The 20,602-nt window shown below is 44.3% G+C and overlaps 1 protein-coding gene, 1 long non-coding RNA gene and 1 other non-coding gene across 3 annotated transcripts; 2 read left to right on the forward strand and 1 right to left on the reverse strand.

Annotated features, from left to right (window-relative positions):
- Nucleotides 1-60: 60 nt before the first annotated feature.
- On the forward strand, nt 61-19,468 carry LOC133625683 (uncharacterized). The gene is made up of 3 exons (XR_009818982.1): nt 61-384; nt 15,977-16,303; nt 18,054-19,468. It is a non-coding gene; the product is annotated as an uncharacterized LOC133625683 (long non-coding RNA).
- TBPL2 (TATA-box binding protein like 2) lies at nt 3,115-12,788 on the reverse strand. Its single transcript, XM_061998872.1, has 7 exons — nt 12,738-12,788; nt 9,727-10,118; nt 8,636-8,723; nt 7,895-7,986; nt 6,849-7,016; nt 5,248-5,342; nt 3,115-3,194 (listed from the first exon to the last, which is right to left on the reverse strand). The coding sequence occupies exons 1-7, from the start codon at nt 12,786-12,788 to the stop codon at nt 3,115-3,117; spliced, it is 966 nt and encodes a 321-aa protein (XP_061854856.1).
- Nucleotides 12,612-12,683, forward strand: TRNAG-UCC (transfer RNA glycine (anticodon UCC)). Its single transcript has one exon. It is a non-coding gene; the product is annotated as a tRNA-Gly (tRNA).
- Nucleotides 19,469-20,602: the final 1,134 nt, after the last annotated feature.

Raw genomic sequence — 20,602 nt, forward strand, 5'->3', positions numbered from 1 at the left:
GCCGCCGGTCACGTGGGACTTTGTTTTCGCGGCGGGGCATTGTGGGAAGCGGCGCTGAGGCCGCGCCGGGGCTCGGCCCCGAGGCCGCCGCGGGACGGGCCGGGCCGTGTCCCTCCCGCAGCCTGAGCGTGGCGGGAAGCGGCTCCCTCTTGACCGTCAGCACGTCGCTTTCCCTCCTCTCAGCCTCGCCGGCCGGCTGCCTGCAGCACCTGCTGAAGGACGGAGGTTGGCCCTGCCTGGCTCCCACACGAGGAGATGGTGGGTGAGCAGCGGTACCGGCCCCTGCTCGGCTCCGCGGGGCCGGGTAAGGATAACCGGGTGGTTTTCGTTTCTCTACAAAAGCTGAAGAAAAGAGACGCCGTAGCAATCCCCGTGGAACCTGCAGTGAGTAGGGTGGTTGTGTTCTGTTGCCCGGGGTGCTGGGTGTTCACAGGAACCTCATATGGGCACTGCTGTTGCACATCATAGAATCATTCAGTTGGAAAAGATCTTTAAGACTCAGGAGTCCAGTCCCTCAACTCACACCTCTAACCTGTGTCCCTCAGCTCCACGACTTTGCAATAGCTCCAGGGCTGGGGACTCCCTCACCTCCCTGGGCAGCCTGGCACAGGGGCTGACAACTCTCTCAAGGAAAAAGTTCTTCCTCATCTCTTGTCTCAGGAGAGGCACCTTGGACTTCCCAGGGTAGGACACTGGCCATCAGCAAGGCAGTGGGGAAGTTCCGACTGCAGTTACACTCATTGCAGACCCCAAGGGACATCTGCACTATACATGCAGATCTATCTATCTATCTATATACTATCTGATATATATACACTATACTATCTGCACTATACAGTAACACTACTGCATGGACTATATTGAGATATATATATATATATATATATGTCATGCCTATAACAATAACATCAAGAACAGTTTGTATAATAAGAGTGACAGACTAGTAGGTTTCCACATCCCAGCCATAAAAATGGAGCTAGAATTGGGAGTTAGATACATTCAATTAGTATGTAAAAGCAGAGAGCCAGTCCTCTGCGTCAGAATATAGTGGGAAACACCAGGCAATTGGGAGACACAGTCCACACAAACCAGAGTAACTTAAAGCAATACAGCCCTTCCAAAAAACTCCACACAAAACCAAAACATACCTTAATTTAAACAAAAAGAACATCCCAGCCTACCCAGCATATATTGTTTCCCCTTCCTAGTGTACTTAAGCACTAAAAAACACAGAACTATGTAGGTAGAACCAAGATAGTTGTTTTAAAGCCAAGAGTTACCATAGCAAACTTTAAGTTAATCAGTAGCTCAGTCAGTGAAAGGGCACAGAGCCCATTTCTTATCTTTAAGACTTTATCCAGACTTCAAAGAGCATTAACTTTACTGGTGAAATTACATGGCAAGCTCCAAATTAAAACAGTTTTTTGAAGAGGGCTCATCTCAGATAAACTTTTGCCAACATCCAAATAAGAGCAGGTTGTTTTTCACATGCAGAAAATTATTGTAACTCAAAAGCTTATCAGCTGTTACAGCTACAGTGCAAATAAAAGTCCATCCCATAGCCGTGGAAAGTCCACAGTGTTGGAAAACAAACAGAAAAGTAAGCCTGTGTTTAGAGTAGATTTGAGCATGGAAAGCCACAGTTTGACTGTGACAAAGAAACTGATAACATAGTTAAGACCAGTTTATCATAAGGAAGTGCATGAAGTTTTTCAAACTTTTTGTTTCCAGAGGAACAGAGACAGTTGTAAAAGCCCTTGAGACACATTTACATAAACACAAGTTGAAATCGCATCCTCACCAAATAAATGCCATCCCAAAGAAATCTGCGACAGCAAAACTAAGCCCAAGACTGACACCCTGGTCTGTATTAAGCCATTACCCAGACTGGTATTTCCATCAAGGACGGGTAGCTTTTGGCCTGGGTTACACTTCACTCATCTAACAGCAACCTCTAGTGGCACTCGGATCTTCCTGACAGATCTGTCCCATCTGCTGCAGGAAATGGGAGGACACAAGATAAACCCCAAAACACCAAAGCCCTGTTCTGGAAAAAAAAAACCCTTGCTTCCAGAGAATCATAGGAGGTACCAGAAAAGTGAAAGGATGTTTTCTCTGTTCCTGGTCACATCACTAGCCTGGGCACAGCACCTTTTGCAAAGGAGGCCCGGAGTTCCATTGGAAATAAATTACACAAACCCCACTGTTGTAGCTGCAGAAATCACCAAGTTTGATGTAATGCTGAACTCTGGCAGAACATTGGCTGAACTCTGGTTCAGTAACTCAGATAATTAAGTCTTGGGCATCCAAGACTTCCTGTATTTTCCCCGAGTCCATTTTAGAGGCAGCTCCTAAGCAACACATTCTTGTCTGGGCCAAGCAACCAACTCCATCATCTCAGGGGACCTCAGTAACAAAAGTGGGCACCACGTTAAAATCTAATTTGTGTCTTGACAAATTAGATCCTTTGCTTAGTGACCCCTCAACCCACAGACTTTTCAGTATGTTCCAGCACTATCAGGGGCCTTGAATGTCTTCTCAGTAAAAGTAATGGTGCTGGTACTAGACACAGGAGTTATCAAACCAGTAGGATATCAGAGGAATTCAATGGTCCTCTGCAATCACCATCTTCAAAGCACTGAAATCAACTCATGCTGGATTTTGTGAGCTATATTGTAGACAAAAATACATTTTGAGTTTAAACATGAACTTAAAACATCACAGGAGCTCTATTGCAGTACACTTAAAGATGAGGATTTTGATGAAGCTAGTTTGAAGAGCAGTCAGTGTTGATTCACTTCAACGGGGTGACGTGGTTTCCATTACAAAATGCTTTGAAGTGCCACCTTAACACACATTCTATTAAAAGTACATTCATGTGGCAAATGTTTTGGTTTGGCAAAAGTTAATCAGAGCTCCAGTGGATTACAGACAGCTCATCTGAAAGCAAAAAAACATTCCACAAACTGTAGGAAGGCAACAACATTCGTAGTATTCAGAATAAGGTGGTTTGTTTAATAATCCACGTCCGTACCATCAGGTCCAGCAATCCCTTCTGTTCTGTGCATGGTAACACAAACCCATCTGTTATTCTTTGTTCCTTTATGGGCCATGTTATGATGCTTTCTTGAAACCTTTTAGAATGGGGTAGATGTTCTCAAATGCCTCATAGATTTCAGAACGTTCTTTTGCTCCTAGAAAGACATTTAGGAAAAAACAGGTAAAGAATTAACTGAGTGTTGAGAATAACTGAATGCAACTTGAACCTAACAATAAGGTTACAAACCATGAAGAAATACAGGAATTGAAAAACAACCTGCTATTAGTTTAAGGCAGAATTTCTATCATAGAGTGGTAGGGGTTGGAAGATATTTGCCATCACAAAGAGCAATTTCTCGCTTGCTTTGCTTTAAGACTAGACTAGTTTTGTGTAATCTGTGGAACCAAAAGAGCAGTTGTCTATTCTTGAGAGGTTCTGAATATTGGCTGTTAAAGAAAGAAAGCATCTGAGAAGAGCCATGATATTATCGGCTTAACAGTAACAGCTCTGCCCGCTGATAAAGTAAGTGGAAAGATGGAAACAAGAAATGAAGGATGTTTATTCCAATACTGGAAGCTGACCACAGTTTGAGAACTCCTCCAGTTTTGAGAACCTGTTTTGTTTTGAGATTTCGTTAGGGCACTTGGGTATCAAAGCTAGCAACAGGACAAGGGGTAATGAGATGAAGCTGGAACACAAGAAGTTCCATTTAAACATAAGAAAAAGCTATTTCACTGTGAGGGTGAGGGAGCCCTGGCACAGGCTGCTGAGGGAGGGTGCAGAGTCTCCTTCCTTGGAGGTCCTCAACACCCACCTGGATATGTTCCTGTGTGACCTGATCTAGGTTGACCTGCTTCTGCAGAGGGTTGGACTAGATGATCTCTAAAAGTCCCTTCCAACCCCTACCAGTCTACGAATCTGTGATTCTTTTCCATGTTATTGCAAGCAAATCTTTAATATCAAGTCTTGTACACTAACTGCATTGCAGGAGACAGAAACATTCCTTGCCAGTGGCACTACGCCATCACATTGGTACGACAAACACTAGCTACAAAAAAAAATCCCCTGTGTTTCAATTAACTATCGGTTGGATTAAGTACCACTCAGGATGAGTTTTTCCTTCAGAACTCACTTGGATAGGCCTAATTCATCTGCATTACTACAGCTTTTACTTCCAGAAGTCAAATTACTTTTTTGGGTAGGGAAAAAAGCCTCACAGTTCTGCAAATTTTATCATTACAATTGGGCCCAGTGTTCACAGACAAGGGCTCACCTTATTGCTTCTGGGCCTGCAGCACACTCAAGGATGTTGCAGTTAGTGTACCCAAAAATGCAACTCTCAGTGGAATGGAACGGGCCAGTATGATTTTACTGGACCCAAGAGGCAGTTGGGGGACCGTGGGAGAGAGAGGCATTTAAGTTTGTACCAAGTTCTCTGTTCTTCAGTTAGCTGAGCTCACTCACAACTTAAAATTGTGTGAATCTCTGGCTGACATTCACACAAGGTACTTGTCTTTTGTATTTCACATACTTTTAAACTGTGCTGTGAATATACACATGGCATTTGAATCCTCTGAGAAACAAGTACCATTCACCTTTCAGCACCTCTGAATAAGAGCATTTTCATGAGTTTTGCAAAAAGATGTGTTAGGAACATGCACTCTGCAATTCAACTTTTTTGACATGGGATTCAAGGTACAGCTATCTGCTGAGCACACCTACTCAGCAAAGCTTTTCCTTGTCAGTGTTTTACCAAATAGTCTGGAACAAGTTCTTACATCTCCACCCTTTCCTCTAATAATCCCCACTAAATGTTGTCAGTGAAGTGTTTTTAAGAAGTTTGCTTCCTGTCCAGGAAATTTTAAACTGCTTGCTGTGATATTCATATTGAAGTGCCTGAACACTTCCTAGCAGTCAGTGTCCTGGTGGGATTCTGCACATTAACACGTGGCATTATGCTTTGAATAAAATAAAGATACTCAAGTTTAATGACATGGAAGGATGAGATACTATATGAAGCAATATGAGCTTCTAGTGCAACAATACTGATATTGTTATCGACAGGAAACACAAATAAGCAGCAGCAGGCATTAATAAGATCATTGAGTGGCTTTACTGTGGTAAGATTCTTAAATAATCTTCAACTTAAATGCTCTCTCAGAAGATGTGGTAGCACACTTGATTAAAGATAGAGTGGAACCACTTACCAGTCAGGACGACTTTTCCAGACACAAAGATAAGCAGCACTATCCTTGGTTTGACCATCCTATAAATAAGGCCAGGAAACAGTTCAGGTTCGTAGCTGTTTCAAGGCAAGCAGGTAAGATTAGTAACATGCAAATGCTGTTTCAGTGTTGTGTGCATAAAGTGCTTTTTAATCACACTAACAATAGAGTCATTAGATCCACAGATTTTAGCTAACTACCCAGAGAAACACAGGTCAGGTTTTAGACATCAAGAGAAACCTTCTTCATGCTTACTTTTAAAGACTTCTGAATGTGATTTTCCGTAGCATTGACACCATCATTGTAACCTTCAAACTACTTAATTCCTTCTTAGTCTGCAAAGAGCCCTTATCAGGAAGCATCTTATGCGACTAAGACAAGATGACAGCCAAGTGAGTCTTTAATATACATGCAAAATATTGAATGCAGTGCTAATAAAAGACTCAAGTGAAATTTGATTTTGTCAGTGCTGAAATCTTCATCCTTTCCTCAGTGATGGCAGGAACTGGTTCTGAATAAGCCCATCTTGAAGGCACAGCCTGCTCATCACTCTGCTACAGGTCTACTTTAAATTGATGGCTAATTGGTCCTTTCTGTCTGGATGCCCAAGTGATATCCCAGAAGCACACTGTGTTTTGAGTTCTGTATTTTGCAGCTGCAGTCTGGCTTCACCTCAAATTTTGGAAACCTTATCCTTGCAGAGACAGGCATCTGTTATGAGGGGAGTTAGGAGGCCTACTTAACATTAAAGGGTCAGAATGGAGCAAGGGCATAGATTGGGTTCAAATAGCTTAAGAGCCACTCCAATTAAGCCAGCAGTGTTTAACCAAGACTGGTTATTTTCCTATTGACCCAGAAAAATAACCAGTAAGGTTTGATATTACACTTGGCCGTAACAGGATTGTGATCACCAACACTGCTCAGATTAATGAAAACTCTGGTGCACGTTGCTGATATGCAGCAACACCAAACACTGTCAACAATATTTGTAGACAAAGAAAGCTTTTACAAAAGAGAATATCTTCATCAATCGACTGAGCAAAGAGCCAGGAGCTTCTTGCAGTTCTTCAGCCCTTCATCTTAACCAGATCTGATGTGTGTCCAATTTACCTCAGTAGTGACTGAACACTTGTGTAATATGCTGTCATGCATGCAAAGTTACTAAAGCTGCTGTTTCTGGTGTCCCCACACGCTGTGAACAATATACAGAAGGGCAGTTTGGATGAGCCCTTCACTGTTGAATTGTGTCAGTGAGTGCCAAGCGCTGGAAGTTTTATTGCTGTCTGCTGTACATCACCCTGGCAATGACACACAAGGTTAGTTTGAGTGTGTACCACTCAGAACAGGAGTTACTGCAGAAGATAAACCTTACCCTTTTCATCATGACACATGGCATCTACAGCCACTTCATGCTTGCTGAACCACTGAGTATGTCTTTTGTTGTGCAAAAAGACAAGTTTGATATTCAATATCTGGTTAATTACTCTTTTGCCAGGCTTGTACAGCCTCCAAATTTGAGTCCTATTGCGGCTTACAAAGACACTACCCCAAGTTGCATGAGGTTGTAACTGACTTCCACAGACCTGCTGAACTGCTGGTGAGTGAGAACCAAGCCTTCCAGCCGGATGGGGAACCTCACATCACAGCTCCCAACCATATTCTGTATCTTGAAGTCCAGAAACTTGGCAGGGAACCCAAGCTTCTGCACCACCCGTGCGTACTTCCTGGCTGCCAGCCGGGATTGCTCTTCACTGAAGGAGGAGCAGAAAAGGAAAAGCAGCTTCCATTAGTGCTTTATTCTGCTTTCAAGATGAATGTCAGTTTAGAGCCACCACTGTGATAATCTGTGCTCCAGAAAACGATATGCTGCTGCTGAACATAGCAAGCCTCTATCCCCAGAGCTACTTCAGCAAGCTAAAAGGAGTGAGGCACTGTGTCATTCACTTTCTTGTGGTCTGTCTGAACGCTATGAAACGTTGCATCACCCAGGAGTTCCTCCCTTCAGAGGTTTCTTTCAGTTCCTTACAACAGCTTCTCAGAGCTGTTCCAAGAGGTAGTCTGTAGACATCAGTGCAATCATCTAGCTAGGTCGGGGCCGGGGCGGGGGGCGGGGGGGGGGGGAGGGGTTGGAGAAGAGGTCTGCAAGTCAAGGCATTGCCTCATTGACAGTTTAGGGACATAAAAACCAAGGCAGCAGATGAGCTTAAGGAAGAGAGTTTCAGAGTACAGAACTAAGCTTTGCTTTTCTCCACAGCCAGATGTTGTTCACTAGTGAACACAGACACTGAAGAGGGAATTGACAAACACAAGTTACGCCCTAACTCACTTTAAAGTCTGCGACTAACATATGTTAACCTCTTAACAATTCCTGGGTGTTTTAGCAACTTTTTTGCTGATGTCTGCTCAGCTCAATCTATGTTTAGGGACAGAGGCATGCAGTTCAGTAATTGCTAAACTGCCATCATGAAGAAAGCAAGATATTTCTGAATACCAGTGCTGCTTTTGTTGCAATGATGACAGCTGTTTCCTAGATAATTTAAACAAGGTTTTCTGACATTTTTCATCAGAATACAGGTGTAGCTTTAAGACACAGACCTTAGAGAGAAGGGAAAACTCAAAAGAAAAATACCTTTTTGCTCCTGTGCAGACCATTTTTCCTGAACTGAAGATGAGAGCTGTTGTTCGTGGTTCCCTGATTCTCATGATCACAGCAGCAAACCTCTACAAATTCAAAGGGATACTTCACAGTCCAGCTGAGAGATTTCACTGGTCCTGTACTGCTGCTCATTCTTTAAAGAACTGTCACTTTCAAAGCTCAACACAGCATGCATTTGCTTTGTAAAATTGTTTATTCACCACCCTGAAGTTATTTGCCACTCCTCTTGGACCAGGGAGCTTGAGACTCCCATCACAGGACCACTGCCTTCTCCCCAGTGGAGTCACTTACAGAAAGTCTGTTATTCTCAGGGAGATTCTAGTGTCTAGGCCACTTGCTACAAGTATCATGTAATACCAGTTTGACTCCAGTTATTCTGTTCCCTTCTGCCAAGAGTTTCAACACTAATCTTTCCTTCTCTGCAGTGAGGGCTGCTTGAGCCATTTCAGCTGGAAGTAGCTGGCCACAGGTGGGAGAGTTCATCTCCTTCCTTAAAAAGCTTATTGCTAAGGCTTTATTCAAAGAAAAAAATATCCTCATGGTCCTCCCCCCCCCCCCCCAGTTTACCAGGCCCAAATTCCATATTTTTATGACTTTCCCCCAAGGGTGAAGACAGTGACATTAGAAGAGGGACAAAGCTCGTGGTGAATTTGTATGTTACAATCCATCAGCACTGAGGAAAGGAAGGTAAAACTTTGAGTCCTTAAGATTTACCTTTGGGTTATATTCTGCGTTTCTGGCATGCAGAGCTATGTTCTTCAGATCTAGTTTGCAAGCCAGGTTTACAGTTGACACTATATTCCTGAGGAATGAGAGAGGAATTTGCTTATTGCAAAAGCCACTGCTGAGCCAGCCCCCAACATTGTTAGCTTAATGTGAAGTCACACTCCAATTAGTAATAGCCATCAACTAATTTCCTGCTCAATTCTTTCCCACTCTAGCATAAAGCTACTTTTGGCAGCTCTTAAGGCATTTGATACTATAGTTGAATGTTATATCTCACAGTTTGAGATATAACAAGGTACCAAATTATTAGCCTCTGACTAAGTTTGTGTGTCTTCCAATAACTACATCACTGAGGTCTTTTACAGCTTTGAACTGAACCATTAGTGAGTGTTTAGAGTTACTACAGCACTCTTAAGGTAGGTAACATGTAGGCATGTTATTCTCTCCAGGTAACAACTACTCCATAGCTGCTCCAGCCTAGATAGGATCTTTCAAAAAAGATTTCTCACACTTTTCACGACCCTGTCCCTTGCTCAGTTCAGACTGCTTCTGCTCTCAGGAAAGCAGACTGACATCTTTAAACCCCCAGAGCCTGCTGTCACCCCTAACATCCTCCTTGCTGGAAGAAATCCTCCTTTTCAAGTATTTTTCATCTTTTCACCCTGCAGGCTGAAGTAACTAGCAGTACATTCTATACACAAGTGTTTTCTACCAAACACTTCTCCTTTTGAGAGACTCCATCTCCTGTCTCCCATGAGACACTTTTATAACAAACCAAAGACATTTCAGACACTCAGTCCTCAGGCTGTTTACTCCACTCTCCCCTGTTTTGTTAAGCTGAGAATTCTTCTCTGCTTCCATTTCTGTGTTGCACTGATCAGCAGTTGCCTCCCACTATTGTCAGTTCATTTGCTCCACATTTCCTCAAAGAGGAGTAACAGCCCCCAGAGGTTTTTTTGGGTGGGTTTATTTAAGACCAAACCAGTCTTGCTACATTCTCTGAGTGATAAATCAGAGCAGTACTCTGCTGTTTATGGAGAACTATGACTATTATATATACTACATACATAATAACTTACTGTAACTGAGGAACTATGCCAGAGCTTTCTGATGCAGGTGTCATGGGAGTCATTGGTGTCAGAGGAAGACATGTGCCAGATGCTTCAGGAGATGGCTGAGTTACACCTGGATAAGACAAGCTGCTTTCATCCATGGAGGTACCACTGTCCTCCTTTCTTGATATTGACCCATCAAGCTCTTTTTGCATTTCATCACCATCTTCAGGTTGTTCTTTCTTATCTTGGGTAATATCTGGAAGAAAGCTGAGGTCCACAGAGGAGAAGTCTGTGGGAAGCTCTTTGGGCTGATTAAACTGAGAATTGAACAGCACATCTTCAGTTGTTTCAATTGGAAGGTCAACGTCATAAGGGCTCATGGGAGTAAACAGCTGAGGACTGGTTGAGAGGTCATCCTTGGAAAAAAGGAAGAAGTATCATTAAGGATCTTGGATTAGAACACTAAAAGTAGGAGACTAAATTAGGATTAATGTTCTCTTCAGTGAGTAAGATTCAATCATTTTTTTTTCACCCATACATATAGTAGCAAAGGATACTCAAATTTCTGTCAGCATATAAAAGTCCAGATAACTTCTATAGTGGAGAAATGCATTTTCCCACTGCACTGCAAAGGCAGTCTGGAACACTCCTGTAATATCACAATTTGAGAGACACAGTACCCCTTCAGCAGTGACTGGAGATACAGTGTTGGCACTTTGCCCATCATAGCCAGCATTGTAGCTCCATTGTGTACATAATCAACATAATTGCTCATGAGTTTTTCCAAGGATGACAGCTTGCATTTTCTGTCTGGCTTTAACTCCAATGTAGTATATTATTATTTCCTCTCCCTGCTACAAAGGGAGATTGTCAGCCTCGGATTTGTGCAACAGAGGGCAGCAGCTCACAGAATGACCAGTGGTTTATTCTTTCAGTTGCTGGAGGTCATCAAACTAACCTAAGTAAGACACAGTCAGCAAAGCCAGCATCCTTTCCCAGGTCAGGCATGCAACGTATCTGCAAGCAAGTTCTTGCATACTGATACTCTTCTTTATTGGGTATTTATTATTAAAAGCTACTTAAATAGACACCAGAATATTGAGAAGATGAGAGATTAGAAAAGGATTTATTCCCTTCTCCTTTAGGGCCTCCAGTTATTAGAAAGCTTCCTCTGAGGTGGTGGTTTCTGCCAATACCCATAGCAAATGGCCATACAAGAGGTTTTGTGTTCATTTAGGCATTTTTGGGCTTTGGAGCCAAAAGGACTGGAAAAGTCCAGACATAAATCATAACAGGGAAGGGTGCACAAGACTGCAGCCCTTGAGCTGGCAGCAACTGCCTTGAGCTCCATCAGGAGCAGGGTTTCCAGATCAACGCTTTACAGCCGTGAGCTAGTGTTGCTCTATGTTCTGTGCTAATCGGTTCACTTGGCAACACAGCCATGCACACAGGGAGATCACTGCTCCTACTTTGCAATGTGTTTGCCTGTAGACACTTTACCAAGCCTGATCCTCCCAGACAACCCATACTGGCTTCAATACCGATCGGATCAGGCCGAGCTCTGAAAGCATCCTGAACGCTTGGGTTGGAAACTGTTACTAGACTGACTTCTAGATGCATGGCCCTCTACAAGGTCAGTTTTGGCAGAGTGCTACTAAATAAGATCAAGCACTCCTTAACCCCTCAGCTCTTTGGAAAACAGGATCCAAGAGCACTATCTGATAATTAAGGCATCAGATACAAATGCATTAAAGGTTAAAAATAACAACATACTATGGAATAACCAAAATACATCTGTTTTAAAGAGACACTCTTCAAGTTAGCAACAGGGGAAGGAAGGCACAGTGTCTGCAATACCTCCTGTGGATTAAGGCTTAGCTGTACAGGAGCTAATTAGGAAGAAGTTTTCTCACATATACAGAGGGGCATCAGTGAATATGATAGATATAGTAGTCAAAAACACCCCACAGTTTGTGGCAGAGCTTAAAGAAAGCAGTTGATAGAGAAATGAGTGGTATATGAGGCTGGAAGTATTAAACAGCTGTAAGAAAAGGAACAGAAAGTGAATTGCAAGTAGGTAGGAAGACTTGCATTTTGTTTCTTTCTCATTATATTTCCATATAGCTGGTCTGGGGAAAATCCCTTATAGGGTTAAGGCCTGGGAAGACTGCCTTTTTGTTAGACAGATGCTCAGAGGCTGTGAGAGGGGGCATAAGGACCATGTTTATGTTGGGCTGACTGCCAAGGGTTATTACTGTGGACTCGAGGTTAATTAACTTCACTGAAGGCCCCATCAACTGTGTAGCTTTGGACATCTCCCAGCAGCTCCAGGAAGGAGATTTCACACATAGATCCTGTCTGAGATCACCCAATTTTGGGCAATCTGAGGGGAAACAGACATTTTCATTTCCACTGAAGAAACCAAGTATCCCAGCAAGTATGAGATACCAAAAGGTCCCCAGCGTTTGTAAAACTGGTCACACCTCATCACATTATATACTTTCATAGGGCCGCTTTCAGAGGGCTTTGCTGACTAACACTAGTAGGTCTCTGGATTTAAAAAGCCTGGGCTAAACTAATTTTCCGAGCTCAAAGTAGTTTCTAACAGGATACACATAAAGAAGTTGTGTTCTCTGGGTGAAGATGATGGTCTGCTGTGGAGTCCATCCCTCTCCTAGCCCCTCACCCTGTTGTCTCTGCAACTGACCGACAGTAAGGAGCTTATATCAAATGCCGGAAAAAAGAGGTAATTTTTAACAAACATTTACTAGGCAGCATGAAACGAACTCGGCCTCTCCACCCCGTGCCCACCCTGCCGGGAGCAGCCCGGCCCTAGGAGAGCAGAGCTCTCGCTGAAGCCGGCGCAAGTGCCGGAGTTGGAGCCGGTACAGTAAAACCAACACAGCGCGGCGTTGGTGGTATAGTGGTGAGCATAGCTGCCTTCCAAGCAGTTGACCCGGGTTCGATTCCCGGCCAACGCAGTTTCCATTTTAAGCTTTTTCCCTGTTTTCCTTTAGCCTTTCTCCCTCCTTTACCTGCCCATCGCAGCGCTCCAGGTACTGCTCCAGTGGCGACGCGCCGTCCATAGGCGCAGCCGCCCGCCTAGCCCTCCCTTCCGGCTCCGGGCTTTAACCGCCGACAAGCGTCTCTGTGAGCAAGGAAAGCTCGTTTAAACACGCTAACCCTGCTTGTGGTTTTTATCCCCATCAAACAGCCTTGGAGGCTTTCACCTGTTCTTGACAAAGCAATCCCCAAGGGTCTGCTCCACCGTGTGCAAGGGTTAGAGACATCAAGGTGCTCTCATGTGATTTACATGAGCCTCCAAACACAACCCGCCCTCTTCTGTGGGGATGAAGATAAACGAGGAGCTGCACTTTAAACCTGACAGAGAGAGAGAATGCTTTGCTTCCAGGTGGTGCTTTTTAGCAAACGAGGATAACATGTGCTTAATTTCTCCCACCTGCCTCATCAACTGTAATAAGGTACGTCTGGTCCTTTGGGAGGAGTCCCAGTCCAAAATCATAAACCTCAAACTCAAAGCATTGTAATGAAACGACCCATTTTCAGCTGGGCTAGGGTTGCTAAGGCTGGTGGTGGTGAAGAGGAAGCCATCACTCCTTACATTCACTCCTGTCCTCCCCTTGCAGACATTTTCCCCTTTGTTGTTTCTGCCCTTTGTGAGTGATGATCTAAGGCCATTCCCTTTTCAAAAGGCTGACGTGTGGTGAGCCCGGGTGTGAGGCAGCATGTTCCCAGGAGGGAGTTCATGTTGTGCCACCCTGACTGCTGCTGCCAGAGTCTCATGCTGCTGCTGCAGTTCAGCTTGGGTGCTGCTTGACTTGATGCCAGCAGTAGCTGTCTGACTTGTTCCTCCTCTCTTGTCCTGTGGCTGTGCAGTGATGGATGGATAGATGGGTTTCTGTGAAGGCACAGCTGGGGATGTATCCCTGTCCCTGCCTGGGCTGACTGCCATGATCAATGCACCTGTTGCTCTGCTAGACAATACTTTGCTTTCTGCTGTGAGATTTGCTTGCAAACAGCTAGCTGGTCTGAAGAAGCCCCTTGGAAAAAGATGACAAAGCCCAGGCTTGCAGCAGGTCTGTGGGAGCCCTTGTTGCTGCCTCAGAGGGGCATAGGTTTAAATTAGTATTGTTATCTGTGGAGCAGAACGTATGTGGCAGATGAGCACCTTCCCTCCTTCTCATCCTTCCAGCCTGCTGGGCTGGTTTTGTGGTATTTCTGGGACTCACCTTTCCTCAGCACTTTACAGGTGTCAATTCCCCCATGCCCATAAAAATCCAGCCTCAAGCAAGCTGATGTACAGCATACTGCCTTGAACACCAAGCCAAGCAGCAAAGCAAGGAGAGGAGTCTCTATGAGGTTGCACCTGGAATGAGGGAGGCTGCTGGAGCTAGCTCGGACCAGTTCAGCATGGTTAAAACCAAAATGTCCTGTTCAGGGTTGGTGAACAGGTGGGTGATTGGGGTGGTTGCAGACAACTACACTGTCTGTTTTTGCCAGCACAGTGGGTTGGAGTACTGGGGGTTGTGGTGGGGGGTCCTACTCTCACCACCAACAGCAAGCCCAGCCCTCACAGAAGCTCCTTCATGACAGTGTGGGCCTGCACTGCATCTTTGTCCTCACAATGACATCTCACAGGGACAGGAGATTTGCTCTCCCCTTGTGTATGAACACTACTGCTGTGCTTTAAGTTGGGAAGCTGGAATATTGCATTAGTCATGGTGTGGCCCTGTCTCTAGCATTGTAGCTGTTGTGCTATGAGTGTCTTCAACAAGTTAATTCTTTGTTGTGCTGCAGAACCTACTGGAGATATGTTCATCCTGCAGCTCCTGGGGACTGATTTGACTGCCTCTTGTGAACCTGAGATGGAGAGGTCAAACCATGGTGATTAAATGAGAGGCTATGTCAGAGATGAACAGAAAATACAAATCTCCTAGTACTGGTATTGCTTCTTGCCTTGGATACGGGCATCCTGCAAATGGCATGGGCACCATCACATTGCTTTCTAGCAGTGTGATTTTGGATAACTCATGGAGTTTGGTGCTTCCTTTGTTAAATGGATATCAGATTGTTTATCCATCTTGAGGCAGAAAAGAAGAGATGTTTAGAAAGCTTAGAGATCATCAAAGGAGTCCAGAGTCCCATTGTGTGGACGGCTCAAGCTCTCAGGGTTGCTTTGACATGTGGGAAAGGTCTTCTGGATGCTGCCTAAGGTGGGGAGACATGGCTGTGACTCGAGAGGGTTCTGTGCTCACAGCCTCCTCCTCAAGGCTAGGTATCCACTCGTGATGCTAGGGTGTGGGAAGCTCAGGGAGTGGAGGCTGAGGTAGTAGGAGGTCCAGAGAGTGCCAATCTGACAAGGAGGTATTGAGTCCCTGGGCTTCCCCCTCCCTGAGTCTCAGTCTCTGGGTCTCCCCTTTTTAGTCATTAAGGGTATCATCCTCTTTCTGGTACAAGGCACCGTTCTTCCTTCCTTCTTTAGCAAGAGGCTCTCACCACCCACTCTGGCATTATTTGAACAAATGTTGATTAAAATTATATCCCATGGAACTCCTGAGACTTACCTGCTTGCTTTCTGATCATCCAGGTCAAATAACATGAGAAAGGACAATGATTTTTCCCCTCCCAACTTAAAAAAAAAATTCTGTCTCAAGCTGCCTTCTTTTTTTTTCTCCCCCTTCCTTTTTTTTCCCCTCATTTTTTTTTAACTCCCTTTAGAAAGCAGCAGCTGCCCCAAGCCAGGCAGGGGTGACTCATGAGCAGGACTGCTCAGAGCAGGGAGGGAACCATTTATCCAGTTACAGGGTGATGAATCATCTGGAGCGTATAGTTACCATAATGATGAATTGTCATGAGTCTTAATTAGCCAAGTGGTTAATTTTACTTAGAAAGTTGATGATTAGTACAACAATAAATGCTTTTTGCATTCTTTGTAGGAGCCATTCAGTATCCTCCTTCATGGGATAACCGATGGGAAAAGACTTCCCCAGAGCATTCCTGTATCAGTCTCTTAAACTTTTCTGTAGCAGACATTCCTGCATCACCTGGGTACTGTAATCTGGTTATGGGATGGGACTAATCACAGGAGGCTTCCAAAAACCCAGAAGGGCCAAGGAGCAAGTCAGTAGGAAGCTCTACCTGTTTTATTCACTAGTGCTCTCCACAGCTGACTTCTATTCCAACATGCTGTAAATGCTTTGCTGCTTGCTTTGAAGTTGGTTAATCTTATTTGGTTTTATCTTATCTTTTTCAGGAGCCAGTTTGAGAATGAAAAGCTCGTGACTGACAACGTTCTGCTTTCTGTTCTCCTGAACTTTATGCTAAACTTTTACAGCTGTAATTGTCTCAGAAGAGTGCAGCTTGTCTCGGGTGTAACTTGCATCTCCTAGTGCCCTTGCTGCCTGCAGCTTTAAAACCCTGCCTTTGGAGAAGGGAGAAGAGCAACTGACAGCAGGACTGTGTTCCAAGAAAAGAGCAATATATTATGCACAAGATGTCTCTGAATGCAGCACTTTCTGATTGCACCAGGACTCTACACTTCTCTGTCAACAGCAGAATGCAAGCAAGCCTTGCTGTGAAGGTGATTCCTTCTGTTTGGTTTAACCCTGTTTTGGTCCGTGTGCCTTGATTCATTTTTTTGCCAAGAATGTAAATAGAGTGGAGTGATGAAGAGGACTCTGAAGGGGAGTCAGAGAGAGGAGCAGGCAAGCTGCAGTGAAGTTGATGGGCTCTGTGTGAACATAGGACCTGCAGGGAGCTGGCAAGGCTCTTGACAAGCAGCTGCAGCCCAAAAGGCAACTCAGAGGTAGATGCTGGAGTGCCTTCAGTCTGACAAGCATGATCATCACTTTCTCATACTTACGTGTGTCATAGTACTCCATTCTAGACCTGATCAGTGCTGTCTGTGTCAGTAGAAACTGAATTTATTGCCAGGGAATGAAAGTGAGTAATAGTGATTTGACTTTTAATTGTGAATTATTAAGTGTATCATCATCATTATTACGTTATGTTGGTGTGAATATGAACAAGACCAGGGCCATTACATCTGATATTTGGTTCTAACCTGCCCCTGTGTAAATCAGGAGTAACCCTTTTTTCAGAAGTGAGGTTGCAGTGATTTGAACTTGAGTCAGGTTCTAGTTAAATTTTCCAGGCTTACTGGATGATGGGAAGAAGGGCTGTAACTTCCCATTTAACCCCCAGTGCCATGTGTCCCTCCCTGTATCAGATGAGGCAGCCCAGGTCACACAGTGGTAAAGCTGCCTCTTCTGTGCCCTGTTTAAACTGGGGCTCTCTTTATTGCCTGAAAAGGACAGTAATGGGGGCTTTGGTACTCTCTGCAAACATTAGTGGTCTCTCAGCATTTGTCTGCTAATGCATGTGCCTTCCATGCTTGCTGGCAGAGGCCAGCGTGAGGTCAGTGCTCAGTGTGCATCAGCTTCTGAACCACGAGAGAAAATCACTCTGTCAGATGGAAAAGAGGTAAACTGGCTAGAAAAGAGACATTTTTTCTGGCTTCTACAGCTCTATTATGTGCACTGAAGATACTTACTGCCCCCATGTCAGAGAATTGCTGAGAACCAGGCCCAGAGAGGATTGCCAAATCCTTCACTGAATGCCAGAGGAAGCACTTTAAGTAAAAGCCATCAGTCTCAACTGAAAGGCTGAATGGTGACTTTTAAACTATACAGTTAACTTCATTCAATTTTCCTATCTGTGCAAAGCAACAAATTGATTAAATGAAGGCTCTGTCTGTGTTGTTTGCATAGAAATCCACTAGTACTGCCCCAGCCCTTCCCTTAAGCCTTGTACTGGAGGGTAGGGGAGAGCAAATCAGTCTATTTTGATTTTTTCATTCTGTTTTGCATTTATGGCCAGAAAAGGAGAGAGGAGGGATGGACTTGGAGGCCTTAAATGTTGGCTGCAGCCTTAATTGCGACCTAGTAATTAATGGCTACAGGCTTTCTTGGACAGCTCCTCCATGAATGTCACACAAATCTGTCTGACACTTGGGTTCAAGTGTTCTGCTATGTTTTTTGTTAAGTCATCTTTCTCATGTTTTGTGCCAAATGGTCTGTCTAAATTGAATTGCATTTAAATGAGGTGAGTGTGCGATGGATCATCTGACTGCTGCTGTTTCCCTCCAGGTTTTGTGACAAATTACTGTCATGCAAACAATGCGTCTTACACCTTGAACTTACTGCTGCAATTAATACTGATCCTTTAAGCCTTATCTGGAAAAAAACAATATAGTAACAGCACTCAGGCATGTTTGCACAGAAAAGCAGGGGTGTGTATATGCAGATGCTAACAGATGTCTATTCATTTAGCTTGCAGGAGTTGCAGTAACATTGAAGACATGAGCAATGACATCAGCAAGTCTAGGACCTTCAGTGCAAGCTCTTCAGGAATTGGAGCATATTCCGTGATGCTTTGTCAGCAGGGTTACACCAACACTAGAGCTTTTTTTAGCTTTTTGTGTAAGGCAGGACAACCAGATACTATGCCAATACAATGAGACAAAGAGGGGTGCTGACCAGTCACTGAAATCCCCCTTAAACTTAGTTTTGTCTGAGTGATCAGCAAGACAAGAGTGCCTGACACTGGAATGAGTCCGTAGGGTGCACAGCTTGGCGATTAGTCAGTTCTCATTACCTCTTCCTCCAATTAACAGCAAGCAAATCGGTGCTCCTGTGTCAATGGGGACCTCAGGAGAAACTCCACTTACCCAAAATGCTGCCAGATGTCAGCAGAAGCTCCAGTCTCCCTACTCTACCTTTTTGTACTTTTGCCACACACAATTGGCTGTCACCATGGTTGTGCTTCTGTCACTGCAGCCCTTTGCTTGTGTTCTGCCAAGAAATGCAATGGAGGGGTCGGAGCCTAGCTCTGCCATCACGTACTCCTGCACTTCAGCCCCTTTTCATGTTTGTCCCAACCAAACAGGAATCTAACCTGTGATCCTTTTCGATACAGCTCATCCCTCCATTTGGATCTTCCTCTCTGTCTTGCCATCTTTGCAGTTTCTGTTGTTAACAAGTTTTCCCTTGAGCAGATTAGGGCATTAGATCACAGACATCATGCTTTCTTAAACCTTAGCATTTATAGTAGGTGTATAGAGGTGGAATATGAGTTAGTGTTCCCCAAAGTATTTATTATGAAGGATTTTTATGTACTTTTGGTGTCTGCAGGCTGTGGAAGAAGCCAGCTTGTCACAGTGCCCTTCCTTATGCAGGTGTCTTTTTTTTACCTCTTTTTTTTTTTCTTCAATTCACTTATCTGCAACTTGTCAGAAATAATTAAATGCTGTGATTGCTTTGGTCTCCCTTCTGTGGGCATCTACCCAACTCATAAATAAAATAGTAGCTCCCCTGAGCTCTGTTTCTGCTCAGGTAGAGCTGTTAAGGTATGCTCAGCAATGCTTTGAGGAAAATGAGGAACTCAATTGAACATATGTTTGGGAGGGTCCTAGCTTGGCTGTTTTCTAAAACCCAAATCCTTTTACTCAGATACATTAGGTTTTGCCCATTAACATTAAAAATACATTTATCCCCAGGTATTTTTACAATCCTCCTTTAGTCCCAAATTGGCATGGGCAACAGTGCTGTCTGAAATAAATGAAGTGTGTGAAGATAGACAGTTTAAAGGTGTTGAGGAATGCAGCTGTTTCAACTCTCACCTCGTGTGTTAACAGGTATGTTTTTCCCTGTAGGACAATAATGCTTTTCTCTGTGCCATTTTATGAAGGACTCTCTAAATCCCTTTGGGTAAAATCAATTGAATTGGCTTATTTTCTAGTGCCTCTATTTTCCCTAGAGAATATGAGTTGTTTCTTAACCCTTTCTGTCTTCCAGGCTTTACGAATGGTATGAAAGAAAGCCTTAGCTGTCTTGCAAGTGTAAACACAACACGGGCAGATGGTAACTTCACTAGGAAGAGGCTTGTCACTATCTAAAAAGATTGGATTTATCATAGAATCATAGAATGGTGGGAGTGGGAAGGGCCCTGCAGAGCTCTACCAGCCCAACCCCCTGCTAAAGCAGGTTCCCCTTGATCAGGGGGCACAGGAATGTGTCCAGATGGGTTTGGAAATGTCCTGAGAAGGAGCTTCTGCGCACTCCCAGGGCAGACTGGGCCAGGGCTCCCTCACCTCAACACCAAAGTAGTTTTTCCTTGTGTTTAAGTGGAACATTTTGTGCTCCAGCTTATGTCCATTACCCCTTGTCCTGTCACTGGACGCTACAGAAGGAGGGGGTCTCCTCATCCTCCTGACATCCACTCTTTAGGAACTTATAATTGTTGATGAGGTCTCCCCTCAGTCTTCTCCAGATTAAACATCCTCAGGTCCCACAGCCTTTCCTTATCAGAGAGATGTTCCAGTCCCATGATCACCTTGGTGGCCCTGTGCTGGCCTCTCTCCAGGAGTTCCCTGTCTCTCTTGAGCTGGGGAGCCCAGAGCTGGACACAGGACTCCAGATGAGGCCTCACCAGGGCAGAGCAGAGGGAGAGGAGAACCTCCCTTGATCTATTGGCCATGCTTTTCTTAATACACCCCAGAATGCCATTGGCCTTCTTGGCTATGATGGCAAAATATGTACAGGCAAATATATATATATATATAGGCAAAGAGAATAATGTTTGCTCATTTTAATTATTAGATGATCTATAAAGGTCCCTTCCAACCCCTACCATTCTATGATTCTATGTACAGTGACAGCACCAGGAATTGTCACTGCATCTCCTAAGGCATTGTCAATCCTTACATTGTTGATAGGACATCTTCCCAGACCCAAGTGTTTGCCAACATTTCCAAGCCTCCAGCCACCCTTTGTGTGTGTTACCACCGGTGGTGGCAAACTGGGGACTGGAGAACAGAGAT

This window comes from Colius striatus, chromosome 6 (assembly GCF_028858725.1).
Source record: "Colius striatus isolate bColStr4 chromosome 6, bColStr4.1.hap1, whole genome shotgun sequence".
NCBI classification, from domain to species: domain Eukaryota; kingdom Metazoa; phylum Chordata; class Aves; order Coliiformes; family Coliidae; genus Colius; species Colius striatus.

Bases quoted from the DNA above. Each gene is read 5' to 3' on its own strand.
- TBPL2 (XM_061998872.1), bottom strand. From the start codon at position 12,788: ATGGACGGCGCGTCGCCACTGGAGCAGTACCTGGAGCGCTGCGATGGG. The intron at 10,119-12,737 runs GTAAAGGAGGGA...CTTTTTTCCAAG, and splicing joins TGGAGCGCTGCGATGGGCAG to GATGACCTCTCAACCAGTCC. The intron at 5,343-6,848 runs GTCTGTGGAAGT...GCCTTGAAACAG, and splicing joins ACTCACCAGCAGTTCAGCAG to CTACGAACCTGAACTGTTTC.